General features: G+C 37.2%; 4 protein-coding genes across 7 annotated transcripts; 3 read left to right on the top strand and 1 right to left on the bottom strand.

The window, feature by feature from the left end:
* Nucleotides 1–20: 20 nt before the first annotated feature.
* Nucleotides 21–5,662, top strand: LOC107224713 (alpha-tocopherol transfer protein). 3 transcript variants are annotated; one of them, XM_015664885.2, is made up of 5 exons: nucleotides 21–961; nucleotides 2,273–2,616; nucleotides 3,717–4,080; nucleotides 4,684–4,789; nucleotides 5,359–5,662. In XM_015664885.2, the coding sequence occupies exons 2-5, from the start codon at nucleotides 2,342–2,344 to the stop codon at nucleotides 5,538–5,540; spliced, it is 927 nt and encodes a 308-aa protein (XP_015520371.1). In that variant the 5' UTR covers nucleotides 21–961; nucleotides 2,273–2,341; the 3' UTR covers nucleotides 5,541–5,662. The 3 variants fall into 3 exon arrangements, with proteins under 3 accessions (XP_015520371.1, XP_046591654.1, XP_015520369.1); XM_046735698.1 differs by lacking the exon at nucleotides 21–961 and adding an exon at nucleotides 1,975–2,236 and having other exon boundaries at nucleotides 2,323–2,616; XM_015664883.2 differs by lacking the exon at nucleotides 21–961 and adding an exon at nucleotides 1,977–2,176.
* Nucleotides 5,663–7,089: 1,427 nt separating this feature from the next.
* On the top strand, nucleotides 7,090–9,196 carry LOC107224741 (endoplasmic reticulum resident protein 29). Its single transcript, XM_015664919.2, has 3 exons — nucleotides 7,090–7,436; nucleotides 7,780–8,178; nucleotides 8,305–9,196. Exons 1-3 carry the CDS (start codon nucleotides 7,329–7,331, stop codon nucleotides 8,539–8,541), a joined length of 744 nt encoding a protein of 247 aa, XP_015520405.1. The 5' UTR covers nucleotides 7,090–7,328; the 3' UTR covers nucleotides 8,542–9,196.
* Nucleotides 8,557–12,004, bottom strand: LOC107224723 (ran-specific GTPase-activating protein). Of its 2 annotated transcripts, none has more exons than XM_046735699.1 (5): nucleotides 11,891–12,004; nucleotides 11,223–11,473; nucleotides 10,975–11,123; nucleotides 10,550–10,836; nucleotides 8,557–10,422 (listed from the first exon to the last, which is right to left on the bottom strand). In XM_046735699.1, exons 2-5 carry the CDS (start codon nucleotides 11,235–11,237, stop codon nucleotides 10,085–10,087), a joined length of 789 nt encoding a protein of 262 aa, XP_046591655.1. In that variant the 5' UTR covers nucleotides 11,238–11,473; nucleotides 11,891–12,004; the 3' UTR covers nucleotides 8,557–10,084. The 2 variants fall into 2 exon arrangements, with proteins under 2 accessions (XP_046591655.1, XP_046591656.1); XM_046735700.1 differs by having other exon boundaries at nucleotides 11,223–11,446.
* A 149-nt stretch (nucleotides 12,005–12,153) lies between these two features.
* Nucleotides 12,154–18,763, top strand: LOC107224722 (serine/threonine-protein phosphatase alpha-2 isoform). Its single transcript, XM_015664894.2, has 5 exons — nucleotides 12,154–12,536; nucleotides 12,866–12,997; nucleotides 14,324–14,554; nucleotides 15,625–15,953; nucleotides 17,019–18,763. Exons 1-5 carry the CDS (start codon nucleotides 12,482–12,484, stop codon nucleotides 17,256–17,258), a joined length of 987 nt encoding a protein of 328 aa, XP_015520380.1. The 5' UTR covers nucleotides 12,154–12,481; the 3' UTR covers nucleotides 17,259–18,763.
* The last annotated feature ends 2,468 nt before the right edge of the window (nucleotides 18,764–21,231 follow it).

The following is a 21,231-nucleotide window of genomic DNA, read 5'->3' as shown; positions in this document are numbered from 1 at the left end:
TGGTACCGAACGGAAACGTCGTCCACCGTCGGCCTTTCCACTGCGCCCCTACCCAGCAGCGGGGATTACTATAAGGTCTTTGCTGCACGCAATTTCCGTATTCGGTTTGCCCGATTGCTCACACCCGAAGGCCCTGCCGTTTCTATGTTTTACAAACCCCTGTATAGGTAGATCTCCAAGCGTGATTCACGCGACTATGATACCAATCGGGGGGCTTAATCGTAGATCACGGATCATGATTATCCGGTACGTTTCTTTACATGTGTATAGATTTTCGTGCCAAACGGAAAACTTTTTTACATTGTGGTCGTACAAGTATAAATGGATTTTTCACCGATCGAACGAACTATACGTATTATACTGATTCGAGAAAACGTTCTCCGTGAATTCTGTGATGGAATGTTTCTTATGCTAGTCCAAACATAGTTCTCGATTATACATGGCGGATAAATTGGCAGCCGATAGACGATCCGATCTCGGGATGTTTGGTACCGCTCAGATTAAGTTTGAGGGCCTTGCTCCATTCCGAGATGGATGAAAAATGAATACCCAATATCTTGTTCGAAAATCTGCAGTGTGGCTTGAATCAGAATATGAGTACACGTGACGCAATGGATGCAGAACTGCTGCTGTTAATTTGACAATTAAATTAATTAATGGCATAGCTAATGCGTTGATGTTTACCTCCATAGGCTGAAGTATATAATTTGACACTGCGGTATTACAGCAAAATATGTTAATAGTGCGTATGAAGAGGAACACCGCAACAAGTTCATACGTGAATGCTAGTTCTAGTACCTGCGTTATACGAAAAAGGTACGAAGTATCACTATAAACCGCGATAACTGGACCATGCTACCACACTGGAAACTACAGATATGGTTCAAGGATTAAGATGTTCGTATCGTTGGCATGAACTAACATCTTGGAAATATGGCAAACTAACGAAGAATATGTAATTGTAAGTATTACGGGGTAAAAATCAAAATACGGAAACACAGCGGAATGGAAAACGAACTAATTGTAAATCGTAATCGGGTCATTCATTCTTCTGTCTGTATGTTGAACTGAAACTTCGTTACGTCTGTTGAACTGACGACCACGATCATGTAGTCGATGAAATCCAGTAGATCGTCTAATTACAAGTTTTGAGGTTTGTGTCAAAGCGTGACATCGCGAATCGCTGCTAGGCTGTACTCGAAAATATAAATATACAGCTCGTTCACGCACGACGTATGATGTGGCAAAGGAATGTGCAAATTTCATGTGCTCCAAGTAAAAAAAAAAGAAACATATTTATATAACGCGAGCATGTTTTACGCGTTTTTCCACGTGTGTTTTTCGTACAGAAAATACCCGTTTTTAAGACGGCTGGGTTAGTCTATGAATGCGCCTGCGCGGAGTACTGAAAAGACCACATTTAAATCCTAGGAGTTGAAAGTGGTCTTTTCAGTACTGCGCGCATGCGCTGTCGCGAACAAATCTGACATCACGCGACCCGAACTTCGAATTCGAGCTTTGTGAAAAAACGTGTAACATACTCTTGTTTATACATATAGAATCGCTTGCAACAAGAAGGCAACGGTCTTTTCTGGCCTCGTGTACTTGTTCGCCGAGTTTGCCTCCTTGTTATACAATATCCTACTTATTTAGTTTTGAACAATTTTATTGCGGCTCAAACAGACTTATACGGTTTCCGAGCGTATAAATGATGTTTACGATTACTGCGCGGCCTACTGCATTTTAAATTCGGAATAATTCACCTACGTCCGCGAAACTGAGCAACTGGGAATAATTCGTATGTTATATACGCTGTACGGTCACATGCAAAACACGTGAGACATATAAATACCGGGACATTATGGAAATAGTTACGCATAGTAATGAATGAGAAGTGACGCATGGAATTAAATCAAAGGCGCAGACAATGCTTAATTAAATGAAGAGAAGAAGTTGCCACCCTGCTCAGGGAATATAGGCTGGATTACGATACTCGTACGTCGAAACCGCATGCATGTACTGTGGTCAGTCTCTGATCGTAACTGCTCGAGCGATACCACGAACCGTTTTATCGTACTGCGTTTTGCGTACATTGCTTTCCGCAATTGTGAAGTCCATTATACTAGATAAGGATCAAAACGCAAGCGAGTCTAAAATTATAACATGACAATACGACGTTAGTTGGTGGCTGTCATTTTATATCATTAAGGATAAAAAAAAATTTTCTCCAATCACCGTAGGTATCATTTTTCTCCCATCACTTGTGTTGTAGCGTGAGGTGAATGCTCATCGTCAGGTCAAACAGCCAACATAAACTAACAGTTGTTCAAGCTGCTTCGTCATGATGCATTTGGGACATACGATTCAAGACTCTCGTGCCAAGTACCCGGAACTCACCGATGAGGTCTTGGATGATCTGCAAAAGTGGACGGAAGCCAGAGGCATCCCGGGTGTTCCTGTCGAACAATTGGCTCTGTTCACCCATAGCTGCTATTACGACAGGGAAGCCACCCTTCGCTGCATGAGTGTTTACTACAGGATGAGGGCGACAATTCCCGAGTTTTTTGCCAACCGTGATCCCAAGATGGAATGTCTGCAGCATTCATTGCGAGCACTGTACGTTTGACAAATTAATTATATTCGTAACTGTTATCCCGCATAGCAGATGATTTACCTAAGATTTTACAGTACGCTCTAATTCATTTAAATAGATAATTTTATATGATCTACCACAGTATCTTTTCCCGCGTAGAGTAACAGTCAGGAGTAATGAATAAGTGAAAGTTTTCCATGGTAATATTCCAGAATTGCAGACGTAATAGCTTTTTTCGTGAATCGGCAATTAATACTTCTACAGTGCAATTTACACAGCTGCCAATAACAGGACTCTAAGGTTACAAACATACCGTATACCTATACTGCGATCCAATCAATTTCTCCTCCCGTCTACTATACTCCAGATTCTTATAATATACCGCTGCACTCCGATAAACAATTCCATTCATACACGGTGAGCCGTTCATATTTTGCTTACTCGCGGGATTCGTACATCAGTCTTCAGCTTCAGCTAGTAAAATACCGATAATAGGTGTCTTGATACCCTTTAATGGGAAATGTCTGTGCTCTGAAACTTCCTGTAGCTACGTGGCTGTGAAAGTCGTCAAACATCTTTTCCGTTTAATTTCTTAATCGATATGAGACACAAACAACGTTGTACCCTGACGCAATGATATGTTTCTATACGTAATCCAGCAAGGAGTATCATTAATCTGCCTTCCATTTGAACTATGATATGTAAATGATATCTAAATGAAATTTCGAACGTCTCCTTTAAACGTCACGTGCATCGTCTGGATGTGCATTCACCTTCACATGTAAGTTTAATAAAATTGAACGCTCGATGAAAAACTGTTTCCACTTTTAAAGCTCAGGTATGTGTATTGACCAACGTATTGAACAAGCTGTGTTTTTCGCAAATTGTTACGACATTCCTTTGGCTGCGGTTGAACTGTTACACACACATTCCGTTATGCAATTGAGGCATGTAACCGAACAGTCTTGTAATTCAGGTTTTACCTACATATGTATAAATGTGCATTTGCGGGCGTGGTTACTTTCCATACAGCTTGAATTTAGCTTTTTCACGTCTATATGCAGATTACGTTTCGTGGGAGTATTCAACGGAATTTTCCGAGCTGAAGAATCTTGCGTTTCAGACAATTTGTCGGCCTTCCGGTACCAGATCCACAGGGAAACAGGATAATTTTTCATCGACTGGCGGACTCTCGACCCAGCCAGTACATATTCAATGATGGAATAAAGCTCCTGGCAATGGCAGTTGATGCTAGTCTATACTCGGATGGCTGTTCACCGGGATACATATTTTTATTTGACATGCAAGGAGTCAGATTGGGCCACTTGACCAGACTTTCGGTGTCCAGTATTCGAAAATTCTTCGAGTATATACAAGAGGGACTTCCGGTTAGACTGAAGGGAATTCACGTTTTGAACGCTGTCTGGTTTATGGATAAGGTCCTTTCGCTGATCAGGCCGTTCATGAAGCGAGAATTGTTTGATATGGTAAGTAAAACTGGCTCGTCGTGTTGCCAGATAGGCGTTGATATTTTTATGAAGATCTCAGTAACTTTTGAAATGATACGTCTTGACTTAGTATGCGTTGAGTGAGTTGTGAGATGAAAAAAATTGGTCTCCAATCTCAAAACTCTATTCAAGTTTCACAACCAAGTTTTTCAAAATTGTCATTATTACGATCGTATAATTGTACACAGAGGAAACAAAAAATACATACATGCAAGTTGCGTATTATTATGTGTTATTCGGATTTAAAAATAAGAATAAAAAAATTTCCTCGACACCCTGATTGTGCGCGATTGCGTGCCATTTCCATTGTAATTATACCTGCGTGCGCTGCATTTTGTGTTTTCAAAGTTTCGAAGGAGTTGCGTCACCTCAGGCGCTCCTCGAAGCAAGGCAAGTATGACAAGCAAATTATAATCGCCGGCTTAAAATTCCTTGCTCAATTTGAGACGAGAATTTGTAGAGTTCTAATCAAGCGATTTGTATTGATTCAATTTTCGAACATATAATGAAATATCAGTTTGTCGTTCTATAGGTTGCCATAACTAGCAGAAGAGGCATAAATTTTTGTTCTTTCCGTTACAGCTTCATCTTTACACTGGAGACGTTTCTGAAGTATACGACCATATACCACAAAAGTGTTTACCAAAAGATTTTGGAGGAGATCTTGCTATGGTGGAAGATCTTCACGGTATGTAAAAAATAAGATGGGTCTTTCTTTCCGAAATTCTTGTGATATTCTCATGTAGTTGCTTATAATATGTAACACATGCCGCACCGCACGGGCAAAGAGTTATCACTACTACCTTCTTTGAAACGCCACTGTAAATGTGAAGCTGCCAAAATTACTTTTCCAGTTATTAATCACCGCCATATAGTTATAGTTAGGTATGCGAGTGAAAATGCATTGTGCACCGCAATTTGACGCTCCGAATTGCGATCTCAAGAGCGTGGAATCTCGAATAGCAAAATTCTTTGTGATCTTTTTTTTGAAATCCTTCTTCTTTCAACAACGAAGAGGTCGATATGCGATCTAAGGATGGTTCAAAAAGCTATCTCGTTCAAAGTTGTGAAAACTGCTTACTGATTATTATTAAAGAAGTATGATTGTCACAGTCTCTGTGAAAATAATTTCGGGATACGCTTATCGTTTATTCTTATAATATGGTTATTTTAAAGTTTTTTTTCCCCAATTTCGCCACGTTTTTATCATTTTATTAATTGAATTAGAATCTTTCGCACAATTTACATCATTTTCAGAGGCACATACCTTGAAATTGCTGGAATTGCGAGATTATTTTCTTGAAGAGGAAAGACTGTTCCGTGGTGGATGCAGTGCCGGTGACTCTAAAATATCCTCGTCTAGCTCTGCACTTTCTGAAGATCTTCGTTCCTCATCAAAATCCAAGGATGGATGCACTGCTTCCGCTCCAGACACCTGACCTCTCATCAGCGAGCCAAAAGCCTGTATTACAATACGTATGTGTATGTGCATTAACCACACGATATCATGTTGTAATTCAGTCATTTACGTCCTCAAGAATAAAATATTCATTCATAGTGACTTTGGGCTTGAATTACCAAAATCCCAAACCGCCAATTAACCGTTACTTGATGAAATACCTAGATGAGGTAATTCATCACATTTTCTTCACCTCTCGGATCTTATTTTATGTAAAACAATAGCTTTGTTTACGTGCAATAAAAGCAAGATGCACAGCAACAGAGTGTCTGCAAATATATTGTTCATGAAAAAAATTAAACCCTTATCAAGGATTAGACTTTCAACTAATTCTCTTGAAAATCGTACATAATTTATCAAATTGTAGTGTGAATTTTCAATTAACACATTGCAGCATCGGATGTTCAGAAGCGCGAGTTCATTGTCAGTTGTGTGCTATTTTTACTTACTTTAAAATGAGATCAAGGAAAATTGTGGAATAATAATTATCTAATTAGATAAGTCTTTTTAAACGCAGTGGCACACGATGCGGTATGATATAGGTAGACGTAGTACGCAGGTGTATAAATATAATATTTATGTCTTACGACTTATGATATCGCGATTTATAAGTTGTTACCTATAATTATACGTAGACGATAAAATCTACGAACGTAATTCTTCAGCGTGCAGTGTGAACGGCACGAATGCACTGCACTAGTATACAGTGCATTCAAATTGCTCCTATGATGTATTCACCGATGTATACGGCTACGTATACAGATATAGAAAAGATATTCTATGCAGTTTTTGAGGAATAATTTACTACGCATACTATACAAAGACTCGAACGGTACGTCCTGTTTCATGCAAAGTGCAAACTTCTCATTTATGCATTACTTTTGTGAAATAAATTTAGCTCGCTGGACGACAGCAATGAATAATTTTCCTCACTATAGCATCGCATCATTTTAAGCGACAACAAACCATCGGGATTAAATATATCATGTGGATTACCGACCGATTAAATTATTTGTAATTACTTGATAGGTATGTACATTTGTATTACATTTAACAAAAAAATCATCTTTGTTTTGCATTTTTTCCGTTATCTTTACCAAACGGTAAAAAGATTTCGCCAATCGAGTATAATTTTGATAACGAATATGATTAGTTTACCCAAAAATTTCTATTGCTGACGATATAACAATAGGAATGAAATTGGATTAGTCACAGAATGTCCGAGCCTAAAATACTTCGTTCCAATCGTCAAATTTTTTCCTTCCTCTGGGATATAAATTATTATTTTTTTTTCTTATCCATATGAAAAAAGCCAACAGAATTGAACTATTCACGGTATATTCCCCACGTGTCAGTCACCCCGCGTTACGTACGTTTTACCTGCCAGAGGTAGGCAACTACCTATTAATTAATTGTAAGTGTGACAATTTGCATTGTTTAGCAGCGGTTCGGCGAGCGGCGCGCGTCTCGTCGGCGCATCGTGGATACTCGCAAGGCATAGGCGTACATCCGTGGCCGTTTCTGATTCGACATTTCAACCGCATATCACAAGTAAGCGGTGGCTCGTGTACATTCGGCAGCGTGACAGCGTAGCAACGAAGACGGGAGAGCCAGAGGAAAGCAGGTGTTAAATGTCAAAAGTAAACAACAAGTAGATTCCAGAGAGTAAAGAGAACCCGACACGCCAGACGCCGGCTTGCAGAGCGCGGAAAAGACCGGGAAGAAGAAGACGGAGAGCGAACCGTATAACTAGTCTAGCTGAATAACAATGCTCCTGTATTATGCAGTTTTCGTACTTGCCGTCGCGGGGTTGGGTCAATCCAGTGACGAGGATTGCAAGGGATGCGTACCCCTCGACTCTCACTCATTTGATAAGGTAATTTCAGATCGTTTTACTTCTTTTATTTGGAAGATGTCGATAAAATTTCACTACTTAATTATGCGTAAAGGTAATACTTTTTCTTCGCATTCTCACGGATCGAATAATTCGAGATTTTTTGTTGTGACCTAGTAGTAGATGAACAGATTGATTACAAGCATTATTTTTAGTCAACTTCATTGAATGTATTATTTTGCGAATGGATTGATTATAATCAATCGATAAGACGACGATTTCCATTTCTACTCAATGTCGTTGTTATGTCTATTACCCAAATAGCGACGAAAAATAATAATCTTTTTCTTTCCACTATACGTTTAGCAATTAATTATTGTTTCAGGTAATTCCGAAATTTAAAGTAGCTCTAGTTAAATTTGACGTGGCTTTTCCCTATGGTGAAAAACACGAGGAGTTTGCCAAAGTTGCTGCAGCAACAAAAGATTCTGCAGATCTTTTGGTAGCAGAAGTTGGCATCAAAGATTATGGGAAAAAAGAAAATTCCGACTTGGCACAGCGCTATGGTATAACTAAGGACGATTTTCCTGCTGTTCGTTTGTTCTTGCAAGGAAAATCCGAACCTATACCATTTGTTCAGAAATTAGATTCTGATTTTACTGCTGAAAATTTAAAAAGATTTATTAGAGCACGATCAGATGTCTATTTGGGATTGCCAGGATGTGTTGAACAGCTCGATAGGTTGGCGGAAGAATTTAAAAGTAGTCAGGATAAGGAGAGACAGGTATAATGGAAATTTCTTAGTAGCATAAGTTAATCAAGAGTACAATGTCATCAAGTGTTTCATGAAACTTTATTCATGGAATACTGAATGAGCTGATTAAAAAAAAATTAATGTTTATTCCCACAGGAAATACTGAGTAAAGCGAAAATTTTTGAAGAAACATTGCCCGAAGAACATCGAAAGGCGGCTCAAGTTTATGTAAAGACGATGGAGCGAATAATGGAAAGAGGCGATGTGTTTGTACAGTTGGAACAATCGAGACTAGAGGGATTATTGAAAGGAAAGATATCCAAGGACAAGAAACGCAATATGGAAGAAAGGCGTAACATCTTACAATCATTCGCACACAGAGATGAACTTTAATTTTTTGATTAATAATTGATTATTCATTGAGAGCATTTATGAAACTAGTTGAGACTTTAAAGAGCCTTACTTGAATGAATCGAACTATTGATGATTCTGCACTGTGATAATTCGAACGAACCTCTTCAGCCAAATTGAAGTCTTGTCTTTGTGAATATGTACATTCCTATGAGAACTCCTTATCAACAGTCAGAAGATCCATAAGTTTGTTACTCTTCTCTACGCATCTTTGTAAACAAAACTAAGTTTCCCCAAAGATATTTTGGTCCTCTTTGGCTGTTTCGAACAATGAGACATGAAAGTTTCCGTAATACCCGATTCCTGTATGCCATATGAGATGTAAATTTTCCTATAAGAGCTCAAGACTGCCATCAATTTGTAGAGATTACATCAATCTAATGGAAAAAAATATATACCACAACTGAAGTATCAAGTCATTTTGTGACTTAGTAGCCCTCTTCAGTTAGCTACATGTGGCGCAAGGTCAAAACAGGTGAATTTGCAAATAGTTAAACTATGATATAAATATATGTAGATATATCTTGCAGAAATTGATCAGTACATTAAATGAAAGTACCGGTACGATAATATTTTCAAGTCTCTGTACAATATGCCGAATAAATAAAAACGAGGAAACATATCATGCAATACCCAACTGTTTGTGATGTAGTAACAAAACCCTTTACATTGTAATTTCTCTATTTCATGTAGCTGTTAAAATACGTATACCAGTGGATTAATTATATTATTCGCCGGAGATAGAGAAACAAATAATAAAATACCGAATGTGTGTAAAATCCCGAAGTTACTAGGCATTGGAGTTCTCAATCAATTTGATAGTAATTAGAATGCAGTAAATAGAACAAAACTTTTTCAAGGGCACACATTTTATGTTAATATAAATATACAACGATATGTCGTTTATATTATATAATATGATTACAAATTTTATCACTAAATTCTAAATACATTCATGTTGCGTCAGTAAAAACTTTCAACTAACCCATTCGGTTGGATCAGTAATTATATTAATCATTTAAAAAAATGCTCACATATACCAAATATTAAAGTCAGTGACTAATAAGTTTGGTTATACGTGTATACATAACATATCTTTTTAAAATCAGATCCCACCCATTGTAGATTTGAAAACTTCATTCCAGAGCTTGCCAAGGCTTGCTCCAAGTCACTGCTCAGATCAGTTTTATAATATGTTTTATTCAGTTGATTATTGCGTTGTTCTAGAAAGCCTAACAAGTATTTCAAACAGATCCCTGCGTGAACTGTGACTTGTTTTTCTCATTTTCATTGAGAAAGAAAGAACCAAGCAGAGAATAAAATGCAAATACAAGAATCACAAACGTTTATATGTATAACATCTGTATAAATATCGTTTCAATTAACAAACCGAAAATTTGTTCAACGCTTGTATTGAATTGCCAATAATGTTCATATTTTCACGATGTATGATCGTTCTTAATTTTAACATGCATCTCGGAATGTTCGTTCCAGCTTTTCTAATTTCAAAGTTTAGTTTTATTCGTTACTTGTCTTGGTCGATATTCTTCACAGACAGCTTTGCCAGCTGGCCCTCTACTTCCTTTGCCTCCTCCTCAGACTTGGCCTCGTTAGATACTTTTTCTACATGATCTTCCTTCTCAGCTACCTCCGGTTTATCCTTTTTATCTTCTTGCACTTCTTTGGATTCCCTTGTCTGATTCTCATTATCACTACTTTCACAGTAGCTAACATCACTGTAGCTAGCTTCACTTGAACTGTCATCCTTTTGTTCATCGACACCAGTTTTACCGGCATAAATTTCACATTCTGAGCCCACTATTTTCTTGGCTTTTTCAAACGCATCTTTCCACATTGTAGCATCTTGGAGAAAAGTCTAACATTAATAATATGCATCTAATAGTAATTATAACTAATGATATAGAATTGCCAGAGGTGTTTGCAGATATCCTATTTAACAGGCCCATCAAATGAAAAGACGGAAACTTACTTTCAGCATTGGCAAAGCGAATAGCGAGTAGCTCTGGCTTTAATTCTTCGTCAGCAAAATCGGCTAGGACACTCCAAACCCAAGCCCGATCACTTCCGCAATTTGGTTTGAGCTCCATCCACGGTGTAACAAAATGGTTTGCGCATATCTTCAGAGTTTTGTCTCTGCGCATGACTACCCTCACAGTACTTTTTGTTTTGTGTCTCAAGAGTTTGACTTCCCCTGTACCTCTCTCCTTCCATTTTGATAAACCATCGCTCGAGTCGTAACGATACAGTTTGGCTCTCCTAATACAATTGAAAGATAACACAAAATTTCAGAGACTGTGGCACTTCGAATCAATTTTTGTCCCCTCGACATCCTGCAGTCGCTGCAGTTTGCAAATCAATGCGACTACTTGGCAAAAAGAAGCAACGAAAACTCACAGTTTTATCAGCTCAACTTCGTCCTCCTCGTTGTTTGAGACTTCGATAATTGGTAGTGAAATAATAGGTTCAAAGTGCACGTCATTTTCGACATTCTCTTCCTCGTTGTCATGCGGCACTCCACCGTCAACGACGTGGTCCCCGTTCAACTAGAAGTCGGAAAACAAAGAGAGCGTAGAATCGTTAACAGCGTGATTTAGCTTTGTCTATGAGAAAAACAGTGTTGGCAGAGTGAAAAACACACTTACTCCGTTTTCAGGCATTATATTCCGTTTCTAATACGTTTACCTCCCAGGATATATCGCGAATATATAGATCGCTGGTAGTTATATATCAATGAAATAGGTACGCACGCGATTCGCGCCAACCAACAACCCTCGAATGGCGAAAATTCGTTGCGATATATACTTATTTCAACGAGACTGAAATGTTTTAATGTTGGTGGTGTTGCGGGGGTGTGTGTGGTGCGATCCTGAAATACGATTGGTAGTTGGACACCCTAAAAGAACCGGAGGGCCAATTGGAGACAAGGTCAGCCCGTCGAATAAACCACAGGCAACTTTGACGGCTATTTTTTTTTTCTACTTTCTACGCCGCACCAAATTTTCAATTTTCTCGTTATCTCGCTATTGTATGGGAATTTCACCCTAGTGTTTATTTTTCACGCTGAATAAATATTCTGTCATTTTAGTCATTGTAGCAGTTCATTCAACGTAAGGTGACCAAAAATTTTAATTAATTAATTGCTTTCTTAATATGCGCGTCTGCTTTGATGTGACAGTCTGGTGATTCAAAATCTCATACCATAGGAAAATTTATCAAAGAAAACCTGGGTTTCTGCTTAAAGAATATCGAGCTCGGCGCGAGGCTCGGATCAACCGAATGGTTGGAAATAATTACTGAACGTTTAAAATACCCCCAATTCTTAATCATGAAACGAAAATCGGGCACTGTTCGGTTAGTTCGTAGATCTGAGAACACAATTGCGATTATACTACGGACGCGTATGTAGTGCTTTTTTTTGGCCCCCTGCTGACGAACTACAGACGCCAATCATGGCTGCCAACAGTTGGAGAAGAAAATACCTTCTGACCGGAACGATTGAATGGATCTTCGATAAAGTTGATAAAGTTTGAGCCGGCTAGAAGCAAATTCTGTACTTTGCCCGAGGAAATATCGCTTCGGTACAAAGTTTGCACCAATCGTTCCAGGATTTGGTATCAGAAATCGTCAAGCTTGTGCGGCAGCATAGGCAACGTGACGTAAACGATCGCCCGGCACTTGGCAATCTTGGCTGTGTCGAGACTCGAAGAGGTTGGTCGCCGTCGCCGCCGTAGAGCCGAGAGAAGGGAAGGGGGATCGTGCGCTTGTCCGGGCGGCCATTGCGAGTACCTTGTATAATCCGCGAACGCGAGTGAGTGCCCGGTGAAATCCAGGAAAATCAGTGACCATCCTTAGCGCAAGGTGCTCCGTGTGAAGCCCGGGACTCGCCCGAAACCCCAGGCCGATGGCTGAGACTGATAAATTGAACATCGACAGCATCATAGCCCGGCTCTTAGAAGGTAAACCTAATCGATGCCCCGTAGGTGTATGCGTTGCGAAACTCTCCTATCCTGCCCGACCTACAGATCAAATTTTCGTCAGTCGAATAACGTGTTTGAATCAATGAAAGCGGGACGCTGAGGAGGTGTGCTTTTTTGCTATTTAACGATTACGCAACGGGGATTAAAATTAGGTACATGAAGCGGGAGCGCCGGAATAGTTTGTTTACAAAAAACGGCGTTGACAACCGCGGTGAATCCGCTAGCTTTGGGCGAGGTCCCGAAACGCGATTACGCTCGATCATTATTCTAATTCTAATATCTTACTTGTCCTCTCTTTTACCTTCTAGTGCGGGGAGCTCGACCTGGTAAAAATGTCCAGCTGACCGAGGGCGAAATTCGAGGCCTCTGCCTCAAATCTCGTGAAATATTTCTATCCCAGCCCATCTTACTCGAATTGGAGGCTCCCTTGAAAATTTGTGGTAAGTTTTCGTGTTACCAACCTCTGCTCTACCTACTTGTCCTACATATTCACCTTGTTTATCTTACAACATAAACTTCTATTTTTGTACACAGAATCAACAACTTTACAGACTCCTGATTTGTGACTTTGTTTATTTTTATTTTGACATTAATATGACCCAAATCAAACGTAACTTGTCAATGTTTTCTTTTATTACTTATTGGGATTAATAATCTGTGTAACCACCTACCAATTTACTATTGTTTATTTCCTCTCTTATCACTTTCAGAAATAAGACTTATGTGTCATCAAAATTGCCGACACGTTATTCAACTACATATTTTCATTGCTCTAACAAAACTACTTTTTATCTACATTATCACTGTTATACTGCAAATAAATTATCTAGAAACTTGAGTACGCTTCAAATGTGAAGGAAAATTAAAATTTAGGGTATTGTGGATTTTACGTAAATGTTTACAGGTATTGCACGGATGCAAAGAGATGACATTCAGGAAACAGATGTTGTTTCAGTGTATGCAAATATTATTCATTACTTGGAAAAAGAGCAAAAAAAAAATTAATTTTGTATCTTATCGCTTGTGTTAAGCAAACGTTGCCAAGGTGATTGGATAAAACCTAAAATACGCATGTTACGTTGTTTTTACATGACGATTTTGTATCTACTGATTTCAATACTACATGTATCACATAATTAAATCATATGCATTATTCCTATCGAAAATACTACAATATTACTTATCAGTTCTGGTTTCTGTAGATTTTTGATTGACATATTTTTTCATTGTAATTGACAGATTAACATTCGGAAGGCTTTAATAATTCATTTTCCTTCATTAACCATATATTCAATTTGCGCATTGGCTAATATCTGTCAAATACCTTCACACCTAAATTTATACACATTTTTCTTTGTGTGAGGTTTATTTTAAGTAAGTGTGCCAGTATATAAATGCTGCATGTATTAACTATTACTCATAGCATTAAGACATGCCAATGCGCATCATCAGATGCGTAGATAGATATTTTGATGGTCAAACGTGCCATATGATTCAATTTAATTTCATTATGATCCACACAGTGGATCATCAAAACCAGTCGTATTTCTTTCAGCTTAATTTCCATGTTGTCTGTCGGAGCGTTTCTATAGCTTATGAGCTTCATCTAAATATAACATATAAATTTAAACATATTGGCAATAAAAATAAATATGCGTACTACTCTTAGACAGTAGCAAATTATTGTGGTAAAACCAGTTGAACAAATATGTTTCACCAGAAAGAGAATACAAATCTTGGTAATTCATTCAACTTTTTTTTCTCAGGGGATATTCATGGACAGTACTATGACTTGCTGCGGCTTTTCGAATACGGAGGTTTTCCACCAGAGAGTAACTACTTATTTCTGGGCGACTATGTAGACAGAGGGAAACAATCTTTGGAGACAATCTGTCTTCTGCTCGCCTACAAGATCAAGTATCCTGAAAATTTCTTTTTGCTTAGAGGAAATCACGAATGTGCATCAATCAACAGGATATATGGCTTTTACGATGAGTGTGAGTCTTTTTGTCATATAATATTTGTTTTCTTTGTTCTTTATTTCGTTTTGAGGAAATTTATTCCTCGCCGAAATTACTCAACTACCTCCCATCGAAACCCCTGTGTTTCATTTCTCACAAACAGGATAAAGAAGTAGTTTCACTGCTTTCTCGTATCCCTCATCTGTTGGGCACACATGCATTTAGTAAAATATATCAGCTTCGTGATAAATAGAAGAGATTGAGTGAGATTAAAAAAATGTAAAAAAAAAATTCAGTATATCGCATTTATTTTTGTCTGTCAGAAAATAAGCAAGGTTGCGGTGTTGGAATGTGGTTTGATTTTCATTTTTTCCACTGCGTTGGAAATATACTTTTTAACTAAGAATTGTTTACCAAGATAACATGTTTTGAAAGTAATTACTTGCAATTTTTGTTAAAATATGTCTGTTTGAAAAACACACTTCTGAGTTATCTCATGATTTTACGTACATGGGTAATTTTACTATGTATCATTTGGTTTTGCTTGCAGTAATTTTGATAGTTATTTTAATTGTAGATCCAATTTAGTTATCTTTTGAGTAAATCATCAAATTCAACTGATATTTGCGAGTTTTGATTACAAGAAGCAATCGCTTCTGACAACTGATAAGAGATAATGCAATCCTACTTCTATCTTGTAATTAGTGAAGGATAAACTCGTTTGACATTATCGCTCGTGTTCTATACCCGTTTTTTTTTTTTTTTTTTTTCAATTGTTTATCAAATTATTCAGCCTTATATTTCATATTCTTTTAATCCCAATTTAATGTGTCTGCATAGAAAGTAAATGAATATGATGCAGCATAGGAAGCTTACAGCTTTGACACACAAAGTAAATAAAGACTGGATTCAATTCACAATGCTTCATTCTTTTAATTTGTCTTTGACACTTAAAATTATACTTTGTAAGAACTGCAATTTGTTATCTCCTCCTCTAAAGGTTCATTATGTTTATCAAATTATTATTGATTATTAGTAGCTTGCATTGTTCCGCTAAAGAACAAATTAATAAAATTTTATTCAATTTATGATTGTTTGTCTTGCAGGTAAGCGTCGGTACAACATTAAACTATGGAAAACATTTACCGATTGTTTTAACTGCTTGCCAGTCGCAGCAATTGTTGACGAAAAAATCTTCTGCTGTCACGGAGGCTTAAGTCCGGATCTCCAGAGCATGGAGCAAATAAGACGTATTATGCGACCCACCGATGTACCTGATCAAGGCTTATTGTGCGATCTGCTATGGTCGGATCCGGACAAAGATACAATGGGTTGGGGTGAAAACGATCGTGGTGTTTCATTTACTTTTGGTGCAGAAGTCGTTGCCAAATTTTTACATAAACATGATTTTGATCTCATCTGTCGAGCTCATCAGGTAAATAACCTCGCGACATTCATTGCAGTTAAATTATCACAGCAGAATATTGTTCACTTAATATCTTGCGTCATTTTTTTTTTTTTTGTTCATAACCATTATTTTCTTTTTCAATCAACAATATACAAGGAATTAACATTTTCTGGTCCTTGACTAAAAAGTTAACATTGTCAGATTTTTAGTTTCATAATTTTAAGTAGCCTCTAATTGTAAGATATATTTAATTCTGTTTTGAACTGAGAGCATTTAATCTTAGTCATAAAAACTAGTGTGTTCAGTAAAGATGTCGAAAATGTCATGCAGTATTCAATTTAGAGTCTAATAATAGCCAGTTATTGTAGCGTTACGTAACCCCAAGAAATTAGTGCCTAGGGAATGAAAACTTCGTTCCTGATTATGCAAAAAAAAATGTACCAAATCTTCAGACTCTTGTTTACTTTTTGCCATTTATCTGTTATATTATTAACACCATACATGTAGATTGACTCACGAAATTTTTCATGTAAATACTTGATCCACTAAAGTCTCACATAAAATAGCATGACGTTCATTTCAAAAGCATCGAATAAGTTAGTTACTTTGCGTTCATGTTGACTGCAAAAACAGAGTGACATACTGAAGGCAGCTTAATTCCACACTAAACAGAAAAATTATTTCTCTTGCGGTTCTTTTTAATATCAGTATATCAAAGAATAAATTTGGACAAGTCTATCCAAAATTAAGTCTGTAATAAAAAGGTTACTCAAAAGTGCTGCATGCACTGCTGTGAACATTTCAATGTGATGAAATTTGCTATTCTACAAGCATTACGGTAAACATTTCCAGGATTTAATATTTTTTCTCCTGAATTCAGTTTCTACTTTTATTTTTTTAAACATTTTCCTATTCAGATGATAAGCCAATGTACAAAATGTCATTCTGAAGCAATAATTAACACACTACATCAGCAACAACAGCGAACCGCTTTTAAGAATTCCACGTCTAATCTAGGATCATGAATTTGAAAATACATGTTCTGCTTAAACTGAAAATATTGATAATTGTAATTATTGTTTTTCATTCTAGGTTGTTGAAGATGGCTACGAGTTCTTCGCTAAACGTCAATTGGTTACATTATTTTCTGCGCCAAACTATTGCGGTGAATTTGACAATGCGGGCGCTATGATGTCCGTGGATGAGACTCTGATGTGCAGCTTTCAGATTCTCAAGCCCGCTGATAAACGAAAGTTTACTTACGGTGGTTTAAACGCTGGACGACCCGTCACACCACCACGAGGTGCCAACAACAAAAACAAAAAGAAGTGAATTCCCTAATGTTCATTAGAACAATATTTAGGACCTTAAGACCTTCCCCCCAGATCCCTAACCCTATCCCCAGCCACCCTATAAGACATTAAGTCCTTGTAAGAAAGAATTCTATTATTATGAATACATAAACCTGCGGAGCCATCCACAATCGATAATACAAGTGAGGACAACTTGGAATAACGTTGCAAGCTGGTATCTTTGTTTCCGAATAAAAGAAAGAAAAAAAAATATATCAGAGAACATCAGTCGGTGCAATTGATGAATAATTTTTCTGCCGTGTATTCATGACTGAGGCAGATATAGGTAGATTCATTTTTAGTGTTATTTTCTTTTTCGAATATTCACCGGAGATTAAGTAACGCCCTAAGCCTTGTTATAAAGTATGACGTTTAGGTACGTGTGACAAATGACAATTAGATACTTATATTGACTATCGATGCGAAATTACATCTGCATAACGCTTACTGTTTTTACTGTCACTTTTTTTGTTCGAGTAAGACTTTTTTTTTGTACCACAATCTGTACCGCAGAATATATTTTTAGTCATTATTATAGTACACGCCGTTTTATAACCCATCCTTATTATCAGTTGTTTATGTTTACTACGGAAACTAATATTGAACCTCATGATTTTCGTGTTACAAAAAAACACGTGTATATACCTATAAATGTATACACATTCATACATACATACATACATACATACATGTGTAAATCAATTTGGTGCCAATTTCTCAAGTTCAACCGTGCATGGGAATGAAACTGAGTACTGACAAGGTGGATTGAATAATTGGGCTCTAACGACTTTGAAATGTATTTTAGATGTTATTCGCATATGTATGTATGAGAACTCTTGCAACATCTAATAAGTTGCGATGTAACCGATTTGTTACTGTAATAGGCAAGTTTTCTTTCCATTCTTCTCTCCGCGAACTTCGTTAATAACTTCCATACATGACTTCCAAATGAAACTGAAACCGTTGATCGAATGGTAAGATTGGGCCGTAGTATATGCCAGATGAATATCTAATGAATACAGATTTAGGGAAACAATGTTTACATCCGTTATCGGCCTTGCAACGTCCTTTTAAGCTAGTTTCCGATTCTTTGTAGCTAGCAATTTAGGAGGGGATAATAATAAGAATATTAATAATAATAATAATAAATAACGCAAACAGAAGTACACACATAATTAAAAGTAAGCAAGCCAAACGCGCATTGCAAGATTTTGCGTGGTCTCATTTCATCGTACGTGTGAGTTTTATCATTTTAAAATCATCCTTCATTCAAATCATTGCCATTCTCATTACCGTGTCCCCCGACAATTGGCACGTCCTTATGTCCACATTGTTTCCTTGTAGAAAATTAGGTCTATTCGGATGACACTGTTTGAAACAAGCATTAGTGTTTATAATAATTTGTCAACCGAGGATTGGCTAACAGCGCTCCCTTAATTACTGTACATTAATTTTTTATAAATAAAGGTCACCGAAAAAACAAAATCGCATTATATCTCATTATTTAAGTAACATACTTATAACTAAACCTCATCAGTTTACCCCGTATATGCGAGCGTCTGGCCAAGTAATATCCTTTACCAATGTAATTAGCTCATTGATTGGCCGATAGAAAAATAGTACCGTTTATTTAAATGCTATTCAGGTAAATTATTGTTCTTTGTTCTAGAAAATTATTCTATTTATTGCTGACTTGTGTGTCTAGAAATAGATTACATTGATGCTTATGCCGTCGGGTAACAACCATGATAATTCGACAGTGCTATTCTTTGGAAAGTTTCTAAACTTTATCATCCGAAAAGGCCGTACAATTAAACGTAGCGTAATTTTCATAACGTTTACTCGTGTGATGTTTAAATTTGAGATATAAAACTGTTGTGCAAAACTGTTGAGTATCGTGAATGACGAGATCTGTGGCAATAGACATCAAGTAATTCTTGACCGTCAGCATAATCGTGTTGACAAAAAATAAGGAAATACAAATTATCCAGTGTTAGTCTTTGGTTAAGACATTTTGTAAATATATTGATTCTTCATCAGTACTACTTACCATTACTGCTACAATTATTGCTACTCCTACGATTACTACTGCTATCACTAATAATACTAATAACGATAATAACAGTAATGATAATAATAATAATACAACTACAAAGTAATAAATAAATACCTAAAAATTCAGTGTCACCGCAGTCTTTGATCATTTTTATCCGCGGCAATTCCTCATTTTGAAATTGTCTTTCCGATTGGTGTAGAGTGTTTCGAGAAGCTGTGTAAAAGATCCGTAACGTGGTGCGTTTATACGGCGTGCGTGTGTGTGTGCGTGCTGCACTGATATTAATTATGTTCGTTGGCGTATACTTTTGAAAGTATTCTAAATGTAAAAGCAAAGATTTCAACTAAAATTACTTTATTTTTAGAAAATAGTTGCATCTGAAATGAAAAAGAATTCTCCAGATCTATAGCGGCAAGATAATTACAAATTAGATTGCATACATGGAATGGTCTAATTGGAGACTTAATCTGCTACCGGGGATGTATGATGTAGAATAGGTCCACTTGTTTCGAGCATAGAATTATTTAGTCGACGGAACGTAAATACTTTGTACCGTTATCAGCGATTTTCAACTTTTCTTTGTAACTACTTACTACCCCCATTCCGGTAATATTTTAGTTTTTGACGAGTTTATTTATCTTTAACGTTCACGTGAGTAGGTATTACGAGCACGCCTATTACGGTAGGTGTTACGATGCGGACTTGCCGCGTTGAAATACATACTCGAGGTATACTCAAGGCTCAAAAAGGTTTCCCTCAAGGCTCGCCGGACCGAAGTAACCGAATAGAAAATTGTCATAACGCGTCTGTACGCCCGAAATTTACGGCAGAGATTTGAAAATTGTATACACTTTTTACAAATTTGACAAGTTGAAGAAGTGAGAAGAGTTCATTGCGGGAAATTGATTGTGAGTAATGATGAAACCAGGGCATAAATACAAAGATACTTTTAGGCAAGTGGAAAGTGAGCACGGCTATTGCAGTTTGCGTAATACGTACATAGATATGCATATTCTTATAGGTATACGATTCGAGGTCCAACTATAATCCCAGAAGCGTACGCTTGCAAATTCCTTGGCCGTGTGTACGATGAGCATGGCGCACGAGTTACATCTATAAACTGGCGAAGGAATTACGCTTTGGTACTCATTGCGGGCACTCAAACGTTGCAATTTTTCATTCGAACATTGCATTATACCATTTTTTTTCTAATTTCGGAAACTAATCTTACGGAAGTGGATGGCCATAAATATCTCTAATGTCCTCTTGTCAGTCGCGTAACACGCGACGTAATTCTTGTGTCAAACTCAGCTTATAGGTATGCCTGTACACACTGCACGTCTGCAGTTAACCCGTACGACACATATGACATATTATACCGGGATGTCATTTTTATTATTTGTATTTACAAATTATTATACGTACTATACGTACATTACATATATTTATATATATATACATATATCGTGCATTGTCTCATAAATATAATTCTTCGGTCATTAGCGGTGCACATTGCCCATGGTCGTGAATGTAAGTCATTGTTTCTGGCAAGGTGAAGCCCAAGGCTCTTGTGCTGGACGTAAAATTCAATGATTAACACGGAGCTTGCGGTTATGTAGGAAAAACTTCGAAAACGACAGCCACCGCAGTAGCTGAGAGACTTCGGTCCAGATTTCATTTAGTGTAAATATATAGTCCGTATTGTTATAATATCGGATTAACTTTTCGGATTAACTTATCGGATTAACTTTTATACACGTGCATAAATGCATTTTGTACTGTGCCTTATCCGTGGAATTAATTGACCGGAGTTCGCGGACAATGAAAACCAAATCGTGCTTTCCAATATATTGGATGTGACGGTTTTTTAATACAAGATTTCGAAAGTTTTTCTTCA

Source organism: Neodiprion lecontei, chromosome 3, assembly GCF_021901455.1.
Source record: "Neodiprion lecontei isolate iyNeoLeco1 chromosome 3, iyNeoLeco1.1, whole genome shotgun sequence".
In the NCBI taxonomy this organism is placed as follows: Eukaryota; Metazoa; Arthropoda; class Insecta; order Hymenoptera; family Diprionidae; genus Neodiprion; species Neodiprion lecontei.
This window is presented reverse-complemented; position numbering and strand designations above follow the sequence as displayed.